At 37.9% G+C, this 12408-nt stretch overlaps 1 protein-coding gene across 3 annotated transcripts in view; it reads right to left on the bottom strand.

Annotated features, from left to right (window-relative positions):
- Positions 1-12408, bottom strand: part of TMEM8B (transmembrane protein 8B) — a 75899-nt gene that overhangs the window by 32351 nt on the left and 31140 nt on the right. For 2 of the 3 annotated variants that reach the window (XM_074280350.1, XM_074280352.1), the window contains one exon: positions 6374-6581. The exons of the other annotated variant lie outside the window; for it this stretch is intronic. In XM_074280350.1, the coding sequence (XP_074136451.1) occupies positions 6374-6581 (208 nt within the window). The remainder of the gene's footprint in view (positions 1-6373; positions 6582-12408) is intronic. 3 annotated transcript variants of the gene reach the window in all.

Genomic DNA, 12408 nt, shown 5'->3' with positions numbered 1-12408 from the left:
ACTTCAACATTTGAAGACAGATATAATGCCTTTTCCTCCCTAAGACACACACACAAACACACACATATATGTATACTATTCCCTTTCACAGGCTAATCATCCCTCATTCCCTCAAACATTCCTCTTATCACATCATGGCTTCCACACTTCATTAACCCCTTCTAAGTTAGTTAATATATCTGTTCAAATATTGTGCTCAAGTATGAACAAATGTGCTCTAACCAGAAGAGACCATTAATTACTTTTTTTTTTAAATTGGGTCCTTCCTTTTCTAGATTTTGTATAATTAATTTAACCCAAAATTGCACTCACTTTTTAATAGCCATCTTGTGTTATTGGCTCATGCTGAGCTTATAATCAATTAAAACTTTCAGGTTTCCCACAGCTTATGTAATTTAATTATTAAACTAACGTGTTAAAAATTTACATTTATTATATTGATTTAGGCTCATTGTTTCAACAGTTTGAGACACTCACTAACTAACACTAACTAACCATCAAAAAAGAGAAGTCAGACATGTTGAGACAGGAAACACCTGACCAATAAGTCTAAATCTGAGGAATGGAAACATAGTATCAGTCCAGATACTATGACAATTAATACTGGAAAATAACCCAAGTCCTACTTGGCAGAATGGATCCTAGTTTTCATGTGATTCAATTAAATTCAATAAATACTTATGAAGCACCTACTGTTTATATAAGGTACCATATTGGGTACTGGGTATAAAAAAATCAAAATAAAAAATTTTGGTCTCTTTCCTTAATGAGCTCACACATTAAATGGAAGAATATAACATGCATAACAATGAAATCATGTGAAAAGGGAAAGAGATTAATAGCAAAGGTAAGTAGTATCCAAAGGCAACAATAGCAGAGAGCCCTTCACAAAGAAAATGGAACTTAAATAGAACCTCAAAAGAAGATAAGGATCTTACGAAGCCAAGACGATGTAGAAATTCAATTCAGTTATGGATGACAGCTTGTATAAGTGCATAGCAATGTGAAATATCAGGTTGAAAAACATCCATTTGGACCAGCAGGAGGAATACAGAGAGGCTTGGAGAGACTTACATCAACTGATGCTGAGTGAAATGAACAGAACCAGAAGATCGCTGTACACTTCAATATTGTATGAAGATGTATTCTGATGGAAGTGGATATCTTCAACATTAAGAAGATCCAACTCACTTCCAGTTGATCAATGATGGACAGAAATAACTACACCCAGAGAAGGAACACTGGGAAGTGAATGTAAAGTGTTAGCACTACTGTCTTTCTACCCAGGTTACTTATACCTTTGGAATCCAAATCTTACTGTGCAACAAGAAAATGGTATTTACACACATATATTGTATCTAGATTATATTGTAACACATGTAAAATGTATGGGATTGCCTGTCATCAAGGGGAGGGAGTAGAGGGAAGGGGGGGGGATAATTTGGAAAAATGAATACAAGGGATAATGTTATAAAAAAATTACTCATGCATATATACTGTCAAAAAATTATAAATACAATTTTAAAAAAAGGAAAAAAAAGGAAAAACATCCATTTAGCTAGGATTGTGTAAAGTGAAACATTGCAAGAAAAGTAAATTGGAGCCAAATTATGAAAACACTTAAATGCACCACCACTGAAGTGTTTGTATTTTATCCTAGAGCTACTAGGAAGTCACCTAAAGTTTTTAGATATGGGAGGTCAATCACATCTATGTATTAGGGAAATATTTAGGCAACTCTTGGTTGGTAGGATTCACATGTTTATTACATTCCACTTAATTCTGTGATTATAGATTATAATGTAAATTATCTTTCAATTTCTTTTAATATCTCCATATTGATATCAATATCAATTAGGAATATCTTTTTTATCAATAGATGGTGGAATGGATACAACACCAAGCATGGAGTCACGAGAACCTGAATTCTAATGTGGTCCCTCAAACAATTACTAGCAGTCTGAACTTGGAGCAAGTGACTTAACCCTCTTTGTCTCAGTTTCCTCATCTCTAAAAATGATGGCAAACCACTCCTGTATCTTTACCAAGAAGACCCCAAATAGGGGTCAAAAAGAATCAAATATAACTGAAAAACAACTGAAAACAATATACAGAGCATCTAGGTGGTGCCATAGTATATAGAATGCTGGGCTAGGAATCATGAAAACTCATTTTCCTGACTTCAAATGCAATCTCACACTTACGGATTGTGTGATCCTAGAAAATCCCTTAACCCTGTTTGCCTCAATTCTTCATCTATAAACTAGAGAAGGGAACGGCAAACTACTCCAGAGTCTTTGCCAAAGAAAAAAATGGGTAGGGTACAACTGAAGTGACTGAACAGCACCTTTATATCATTCCATATAGTATCCTATACTTAGGTACTCCAATATTTGTTGAATAAATGAATGAAAAATCTCCTTGAAGAGATCAAATGCCCCATCCTCTTTACTTTCACCAGTTTTCTTAATAGCCCTATTTAAATAAATTTCATAGACCTTTATAAAAGACCTAGTCATTTTGAGTTGATTCAAGAATCTACAGTGACGAACTCATTCTACAAAAGGTTAATGTTGTATCAATGGAAAAATAGCTTACCCAACACATATTCTCTCTTCATATTCATTCTCTCTCTCTCTCTCTCTCTCTCTCTCTCTCTCTCTCTCTCTCTCTCTCTCTCTCTCTCTCACACACACACACACACACACACACACACACACACACACACACACATTTAACTCCAAATCTATACCATCTATACCAAGATAACCCCATATCCCAACACTGACGTCAATCAGAAATGCTATCTATTGTTAACCTGTCAGACTGGCTGGTGGTCTTGCATGTGCCACAATATAAAGAAACATAATGTAATGTAAGTCTTTGGACTAAAATTCCATAACAAAGACTACATGATATACCATACCTGCTGCCGGCTTCTAAGCAACTAGATATATCAAGGAAGACTTTGATTAGAAAGCAATACCTCAGCTGTGCCTCAAAGAAAGAGACTGAGATGAGAAGAAAATTCATTTCAGACATGGAGGAAATATAGAGGCAAGAGATAAAATGTCTAATTTGAGGAAGCCATTTTAATTGGAATAGAATTCAAGAAATAATGTGAAATAATGCTGGAAACACAGGCTCTAGCCGCTTTATAGAGCACCTTAAATGCCTGGATATGTCTGTATTTTACCTAGAAACAAAAAGGAACCATTAAAGATTTTTTTTTTTTTTTGATGCTGGGGTTAAGTGATTTGCCCAGGGTCACACAGCTAGGAAGTGTTAAGTGTCTGAGACCAGATTTGAACTCCGGTCCTCCTGAATTCAGTCTATCCACTGTACCAGCTAGCTGCCCCAAGATTTTTCAGCAGGAGAATAACATAGTTCTGTGTCTTAGGAAGATTATTTTGGCAGGAGGGATTGAAAACAAAAAAAAGGCAGATACTGGAAAACTATTACTAAAGTCCATGTAAGAGGTGATAAAGAACTTGAAATGATATGATAGCCATTTAAGTAGTGAAAAGGGAAAGGATGCAAGAGATATCATGGAAGTAGAACCATTACTTGGCAATTAATTGGATGTGGAGGTAAAAAAAAAAAAGTGAAGGGTCAAAAATTAACTACTAGGTTAAAAATCTGACTGTCTGGAAGGATGATTGTATACTCAACAAAAACAGATAAGTTTGGGAGAGAGATGGGCTCAGAGGAAACCCAAAATTGAGATATAAGTACCATCTCATCAAGTCTCAGTGATACTTATCACCTATTAACTTTGCCTCTCTTCATTAACCATCATCCTATTTGCTACTGGTCCCTTGAACATTTGTATAAATACATCTGGACATTTTGTTCTTGCTTCTCCATACTTTCTGAAAGAATTACTGGTCCTCTTTTGTTCTATTTTTTTCCCTATCTTACAAAGGAGATTCGAGATACAAAGGTGTCCTGGAAAGTTTTTTTCATTTTCCTGGAGTGTGAGACTCGGAGTAGATTAAAACAAACAAACAAACAAAAAAACTAATTAGTCCCATCCTGCCAGTAGATGGCAGGGTTTTTTGGTGTTTAGAGATTGATGACCGTTCTCAATACTAGGAAAGGGAGATGAAACAACAGAACAGAGAAATATGAAAGGGAAGACACTTTTTGGGCCAAAACCAGGAGCTTCCTGAAGAAGAATGCTACAACAGAGGGACTACCAGTAGAGACATGTCAGCTGGGTGGCTATAAGTGAGTAATAATCATAAAATAGACTAAGAGAACTCTTCCCTCTCCTCAAGCTAGGTAACCCAGTAATAGAGTGCTATCCCTATCTCAAGAAGACCTGAGTTCAAATCCAGTTTCTGACACTTTCTAACTATGTAATTCTTTTTACCTCAGTTCCCTCAACTATAATAGCATCAACATCTCAGGGTTGACCTCTATTTGAAATGCATGAATCTAATAACATTACTCTTCAATTAAAAACTTTCATAGAATTTGTTAAGCCTCATGGCTTAAGCTCCTGCACACAGTCTACACTTTAACAAATTATACTACTCCCTCTTTCACTTCATCCTTCTCCCACCCTTGAGCATTTGCATAGGATGTCACCCATGCCAGGAAGATGTCTACATTTGAAGTCTTTTTCTTTCAAAGTCCACTTCAGATATTACTTCTTCCATAATGTCAATTTTCCAGATTATCCCAGCTGGAAATGTACCTTCCTTCTTGAATTTCTCAGACTATTCTGTCCGATTTCTCCTAAGCCCTTAGTAATAAGTATGTATGTGACATTTTAAAAGTTCAAGAGATGCAGTTTTATTTTATTTTATTAATAATGCTAGCATTTTATTTTTAAAATTAATTGTTCAAGGATACTCTCAAATAACAAAGTCCCCTCATGGAACCTATTCAATGCTTGAAAGGGTGGTGGTGTTCCTAAGGGTGGCAATCAATTCTAATTGATTAACAAGAAATTAGGAAAAGGGTATCAATTCCAGTGAGGATCTTGGGATAGTTGATACTGAATAGCCAAATCATGGCCATAGAAACCTATCAATTTTCACATTTTTCATCTGACAAAAGAGAAAATCCACATGTTCCCAGACCTGTCAGAGTAAATACAATGAGCAGGAATTGACCCATTCCCCTAAACTTAAAATTTCTTTGTCTTTAATTAGATCTCAACTTGGATAAGTCTTTCTCAATATTTCCCACACTGGTTAATTTCTGGATGAAAAAGTAGAAAAGGGGAAAACCTTGGTCCTAATTCAATAATTAATTATTAAATACAATAGAGAAAAGATAATTTCTCTCAGGTATCATAATTATTTATGTGCATATTCCCCTGCTAGATTGTAAATTCCTTGAGAACAGGGGTTGGGTCATTTTCCATCACTGAAAGAATTAGAAAAGAATCTGTGATTTCATCTGGGCAAATCCCTCCAAAAACAGAAGATGCACACATACACACACTTGCCTAAGAACTGTCTTAGAGAATTTCTTGAATTATCCTCACAGAGAGGTTAAATGACCTTCCCAGAGTCACACATCTTCTAATTGTCTTCCTCCCAATCTCCATCCACTTATGTCACACTGCTTCTCATTTGTACATAGTAGATGCTTCACAAAGGTTTATTAGCTTATATTGGAATGAATTGAACAAAATTGAAAAGATGAAGAAACGAAAGACAAAATCAAAATGTCAGAAAGCTAGTTCAGGCACTGGAGCCTGAAACAATCATGGAAAACAATCAAATAGTATATACTTAGCATGATTTTTTGTAAATATGTCAGAGCATGGGGGCTATGACCCTTCTAGATCCTTAAAGTGATCAACTTGTCAGGAACTAAGCATTATCTCTCTTCCTGGTCCTAGAACTCATTGGGATTGGGTTTGGTGTGGCTAACAGCAATGAACTTTCTTCTCCCTATTATTTATAGCAAAACAAATGTGATCATATAAGTGAAGTACTTTGTAAAACATTACAAGTTACTATTGTCATTATTTTCCCTTGACGTTATTTCATTAACAATAATAATAAATGCAATTAAAATAATAGATCTTACCAGTGCCAAAATGTTCAAATTCCTTGTAGGTCACTGAGTTCAGTTTTTTGGATCATAGACCTGACAACTAAGAAAACACTGGGGACTCTGGGGCCCATTGACCTAGACCTAAGTTACCTAATTGATAAACTTTATCAACCTTAGTTGACTTATCTGGACTTGACTTCTGACCTGTTTCTTCCAGAATCCAACCACTTCTGAGGATGGGAATGGGGCTAGGGAAGGAGTTTGAGAAGGCATGGGTCTACAGTCATGGGACAGGGACTGGTTCTCCAACACAGCACTCAACCAAGATGTAGTATGGGAAAAGGGCCTGACCCACCTTGACAGAGATGCGTCCATGGGCCTGGGGAAGGTGAGCAGCCAGGAACCAGTCCCCAGGCAAGGGGCTGCTGACATTGAAGATTCCTGAAGTTCGATTGGGCAAAGTCCAGCTGAGAGTTAATGAGAAGACCCCTGGTACCACTGTATCCGGTGGAAAGTGTGTGTTTAGAGGGTTTATTACAGGAGGTGCTCCTGAGCGGAAATACCTAGGAAAGGTAAAATGAAATGAAAGACCAAAGACAAAAAGGGGGGGGTGAGAGAAAATGAGATGGAGAAGACAGAAAATGGAGGAACAAATAGGAAATGAGATTTTAAAAAAATAATAAAAATAGAGAAAGATATAATACCCAAGTCATAAAGAAAATAAACTAGAACTGTCCATTACATACCCAACTGCCATCATTAGCAGTCTTCACATGGACCACATACCACCCTCTCCCAAATCAAGGATTGGGGAAATGGTCAGAAATCAGGGAATTTGGGATTGGAATAAGGCTGCCTGACTACTCTCAGGATGCGAGGTCAAAGGATCAAGCTATCAGAGGTCCAGAGTTAAAATATGCGGTGAAAAGTCAAGAATACCAGGTACCCCTTACCCTTGCTAGGAATTATTATATGTTTTTCAACTTTTGAAATGTCTTGTATTATATAATTATAATTAAGGAACCTTTATAATTAAAGGCCCCTCCCCTGAGGATTCTGAGCAATGAGTCATCAGAGTGATGCTAGGAAAGTGAGTGGAGCTGGAAACCTGAGTCAGGAGGGATCATTCATTCAGTTCAGTCATTTCAGCTCAGAAAATGAGCTGGCAGCTGGCAGCACTCTGTAGACAGGAAGCAGGAACCCTGTGGGTGGTCTAGTAGGGATGGACAAGCTTTCAAACAAGAAGAGACAGAGAGTCTGCTTCTAACTGCTGAAGAGCTGCGGTGATGAAGAAAGATACCAGGTAACTAACTGGTGCCCACAGCTGAGACATGGCCACTGGACAGACTGAGCCAAAATCACAGGGTTGTAGGTTTAGAGCTGAAAGAACCCCCCAAAATCATAGAGTGCAAACCCCTTATTGTAAAGAAACTAAAGAAAAGAGTTTAAGTGCTTTGTGCTATATCACAAAAGTGTCAGAGGAGGCAGATGAGCTTAGAAGATGAAGTAAAGCCAAGTTTCACCAGCTCTAACAACCAACTGGTGAACATGTCTCAGAAAATCAAAAAGACAGTGAGAAAGGAGCCCAGACAAGAGTAAGATTCCCAGAGACTCAGAGCCAGAATGACCTTCCCCAATAGAATGTGGGCTCCTTAAAAGCAGGAACTGTTTCATTTTTTTCTTCATATACATGTCAAGTATTTAATAAATGCTTGTTGAATAAACAAATGAATAAAAAAACTATTTATTAAGCATTCATTATTCGCCAAACACTATGCCAAGCCCTAAAGATACAAATACAAAAATATCTATTCTTGAGCCTTCTTCTGATAGAGAAATCATATGGAAGGGAGTGATACAAAAGAAATATTTTGGTTTGGAAACTTATTGAGCAGAAAATGGATAAAAAGTTAACCTCAGGGTTTAAGTTCCATCTCTTACATGAACTGTTTCTGTGATCCTAGGCAAGTGACTTAAACTCTCAGTGTTCTAGGCAACTTTCTCTCTTTTTAATAATAGCTTTTTTTATTTTCAAAATACATGCAAAGATAGTTTTCAGTATTCACCATTGCAAAACCTTGCGTCCCAATTTTTTCTTTCTCCTTTCCCCACTCCCCTAGAGAACAAGTAATCCAATATAGCTTAAACATGTGCAATTCTTCAAAATGTATTTCTACATCTAGGGTGCTGATGAGGGCGATAGCCCCTTTAAGATTCCTTATCTGATCTCCAACTGCCTTTGGGACTGATCTTTGATTTTCAAGATCTGGTCAAGCCAGTTTGGGCTTGTACCCAGCCCCCACCGGATTTGAGCTGGCTTGGGTTTTCAGCCCCACCTAATGATCTGCTCAGGCAGCCCAACCCCTACCTGGTGGGTTCTGGCCTTTGAGGAATCAACCTGGGCTCCACCCATATGCCCCTTCAAGCAGATAAAACAGCCAAGGTGGAATCATCCCTTGGCAGAGAGTTGAAAGATGCCAGCAAAGATGCTTTGCATCAGAGACTCTCTGTCCTGCCGCTTTTGGTGTCTTCCTCTATCTAATGCCTTTTACTAACTAGACTTTAACCTTGCTTCCAAACCTTGCAATAACATCTTTTTACCCATCTAGGTTTTCGGGCCTGTAAATTCATTTACAGGGGACTCTCACCACCACTAGACCTGATTTAACTTTGTATCCTTGCGCTGAATCCTAAGGGATTGCAGGGGAGCTCCATGTGACTCCCTGTACCCCAGTCCTGCCATTAGACCACAATTAATTCTATTGAGGTATATACCTCACCATTTGGTTCCATGTTACCTCATCAGTGCTGCACAAGAAAAATCAGATCAAAATGGGGAAAAAATGAGAAAAAAAAACACAAAAAAACAGGCAAACCACAAAAAAAAGGTGAAAATACTATGTTGTGATCCATATTCAGTTCCCATAGTCCTCTTTCTGACTGCAGATAAGTCTTTCCATCACAAGTCTATTGGAATCATAGGCAACTCTCTAAGAGAGCTGAAGAGATGGTACTAGCTGCATTGGTAGAGGAAGTTCCTTTGATGGAATCACACATCCATTTCTTAGGCCTAAATCACAAGGATAATAAATAGAATAAGACTAAACTGACATATCCTTTTGAGGAGCATTGAAAGAACTGGTCTGACTATGGTTCAAGAACAAAAAGCATTGGGGAAGAGGGTGAAGGAGAATGAAGGCCATTTGATGAGGAGAGATAGCTGAAGCCTGGACCCAGATACACAGGTAATTGAGGCCCTCACTAATCAGAACAGAAGGAGAAGTGGGCAGCAGCTTACAGGAGTTCAGGGAAGAAAAGAGTTAAGTCTTCCAATGAACAGATGAATGGATGGACTAGGACAAAGGAGATATCTGCAAGGTCAGTGGAGGATATCTTGTAGCTCAGGACAAGACTCTTTGGAGCCATGGAGAGAGACTGGGGCAGAACCCACAGAAACCAAGAGCAGCTGCTAATCAGAAGGATAGTAACCCAGGCAGAGAGGGAATGGTTTTTAAGACTAGGAAGTATGTTCTTGGAGGGACTGAGGGCCCCACTTGATCTGGATGTGCTGCCAACCCAAATCTATCTCAGGCTAGAAGGAGAGTCTCTTTGTTTGGCTTCCAGACCAATTCAGAAACAAATACTCAGTAAAGCTTTTCCTTGGCTAGACTTCTGCCTTTGAGGCTTAGAGTAGTACAAGGTCATCCAAGGGATCTTTATCCCCCCATGGAGGGAATACAAGTGACTCATAGGTAACTCTTTGTACATTAGATGGCCTTACTTTCTTGACAAAATCACCTTTTAAAATATTTGGAATTGCTTTGGGATTGGTCAGGAGGAGTTTCCCTCACTTCAATTACTACAGAGTGAGGCTCATTGTATGCCACCCCTTCATAATTAGTTGTACCTAAATGTAGGTAGGGTCAGTAGAAAGAGCACCAAATTTAGAGGCAGAGAACCCAAGTTCAAATCCTAATTCTGTGAATTCTTACCCACCTGCCCCTGGGCCAGTAGTTTAAGTTTTCTGGGCCTCAATAGTTTTATCCATAGTTTTGTTTGTTTGTTTATTTGTTTTAAGGGAAGGAGGGGGGGGGGGGGTCTGACTAGATGAGCTCCCAAATCCCTTCCAGTTCTAAATTTTCAATCCTATTGACATGTTTGAGTGGTCTCAGTTCCTGGTGCTCAAGAGGTTAGTGGCAATTAGAATTGTTAAGAATCCCCTTTAAATCGGCTGCAAGTTTAGCAGTGAAAGAATTCACTCATTCCCGAATTATTAGTTGCAAAATGAAAGTTTATTGTTAGAAATCAGTATACCAAGAGACCGACTTCTATACTGGCAGATCTATGGAAAATGGAGTTTTGGCACTGAGAATGCTTTCTCAGTGGGCAGAAGGATCCTGGAGGTGAGAGTGACAGAGATCTCAAGCTACTTAGGCCCATCTGCAAAGACTTTAGTTGAGGGAACCTGTTGTATTGGGTATCTTGGTGGGGGCTGGGACAGCCCAAGCTGATCAGACCAGGTAGGGGCTTCAGGAGCCAAGGTTCTTGGGCTTAGATTCTTATCAATTTTCACCCCGGATCTCCAATTGGAATTAACAACACTTCAAAGGGATGCTTTTTGACCAGGATTTCTAATTGAATCAAAGGTCCTGGCATCCTGGAAAAATAATTTATGGGGTGCAGGATTTGCCTTCCCCAGGAAGAGCTGAGACTCTGAAAGGGATCACAGATCAAAAGGAAATACAATTTCTTAAAGGGACCACAACTTATAGTAAAGGAAACAGTTCCCTCCTGCTTCACTATGGCCCTCATTATACCAGCTCTGGAAGACAGGAGCTTGACAATCAGGAAGACTTATACAGGGGGCAACTCTAGATTTAATTTAATTAAGTTTAAAGAAAGAATTTTAAAGTTTATTTATTTTTTAATATACATTGCTTTATAAATAATGTTGGAAGAGAAAATCAGAAGAAAAGGGAAAAACCACATGCAATTCTTCAAAATATATTTCCACATTTATCCTGCTGCACAAGAAAAATCTGATCAAAAAGGAAGAAATGAGAAAGAAAAAAAGCAAGCAAACAATAAAAAAGGTGAAGAGAAAAACAAAAACAGAAAAAAGAATTGAACATATCATATGTTGATTTACATTCAATCTTCATAGTTCTTTTTCTGGATGTGGATGGCATATTCTGTCCAAAATCTATTGAGATTGCTTTGGATCACTGAACCACTAAGAAGAGCCAAATCTTTCATAGTTGACCATGGAACATTCTTGCATACAATGTATTCCTGGTTCTGCTTATTTCACTCAGCATCAGTTTGTGTAACTCTTTCCAGGTCTTTCTAAAATCAGTTTGTTCATTTTTTTTTATAGAACGATAATATAAGGAAAAATTTTCCAATCTTTAAAAGTTGTCCAAAAGTAGAATAGGTTGCCTTGGGAGGGCTGGATTCCCCATTACCAAAAGACTCAAAATGAAAGCAAGATGAACATTTGTTGGGATATCATATATTTCTCAGATAAGAGTTGAGCTGCCATCTGCATCGAGAGAACTATAATCACTGAATGTGGATCAAAGCAAAGTTGTTTTTATTGTTGTTTGCTTGGTTTTTTTTTGCTTTCTTGTGTTTTTTCCCCCACTTTTGATCTGATTTTTCTTGTCCAGTATTACAATTATGGAAATATGTTTAGAAGAATTGCACATGCTTAATCTATACTAGATTGCTTGCTGTCTTGGAGAGAGGGAGAGAGAGAAAAACTTGGAACACAGGGTTTTGCAAAGGTGAATGCTGAAAACTACTTTTGAAGGTATTTGGAAAAATAAATACTATTAAAAAATAAAGCTGCTTAATGAGGACTTTTCCCATGCACATCTAAAAAGAGTTGAGTTAGATGGTCTCTTAGGTAAGCAGATATTATCATCCTTCTTTTACATATAACTATAAGGAAGCTCACACTCAAAGAGATAAAACTTATTTCTCTAAGGCATACAGCTAATATGTATCTCACAGCAAAGTGGGATTTCCTCCTGACTCCAACTTTTTTTTTTTTTTTTTAATCCCACCATTAAACCACCTTTTAACTCTGGGAATTCCTAATAACTTTCACTAAAAGTCTTTACAGATACCAAGCTCTCCATGTGTATGCACTAGATTAAGGAAGAATGAGGGGGAAAAGACCCCAGCACAGCCAAAGCAGATATACAAGTAGATGTATTAACACACCAGAAACTTCAGAAGTAACCCTGATGAGATTTAGGAAAGGGGGAACCCCTTTTGGGTTGGGGCAAGGATAGTCCCATGACAGCGCAGAGTCCCCTTATAAAGAAATTTACAGGCCCGAAAACCTAGATTGATAAAAAGGTTTATTGTAGAGATTTGGAAGGA

This window comes from Sminthopsis crassicaudata, chromosome 1 (assembly GCF_048593235.1).
Source record: "Sminthopsis crassicaudata isolate SCR6 chromosome 1, ASM4859323v1, whole genome shotgun sequence".
Lineage (NCBI taxonomy): Eukaryota > Metazoa > Chordata > Mammalia > Dasyuromorphia > Dasyuridae > Sminthopsis > Sminthopsis crassicaudata.
This window is presented reverse-complemented; position numbering and strand designations above follow the sequence as displayed.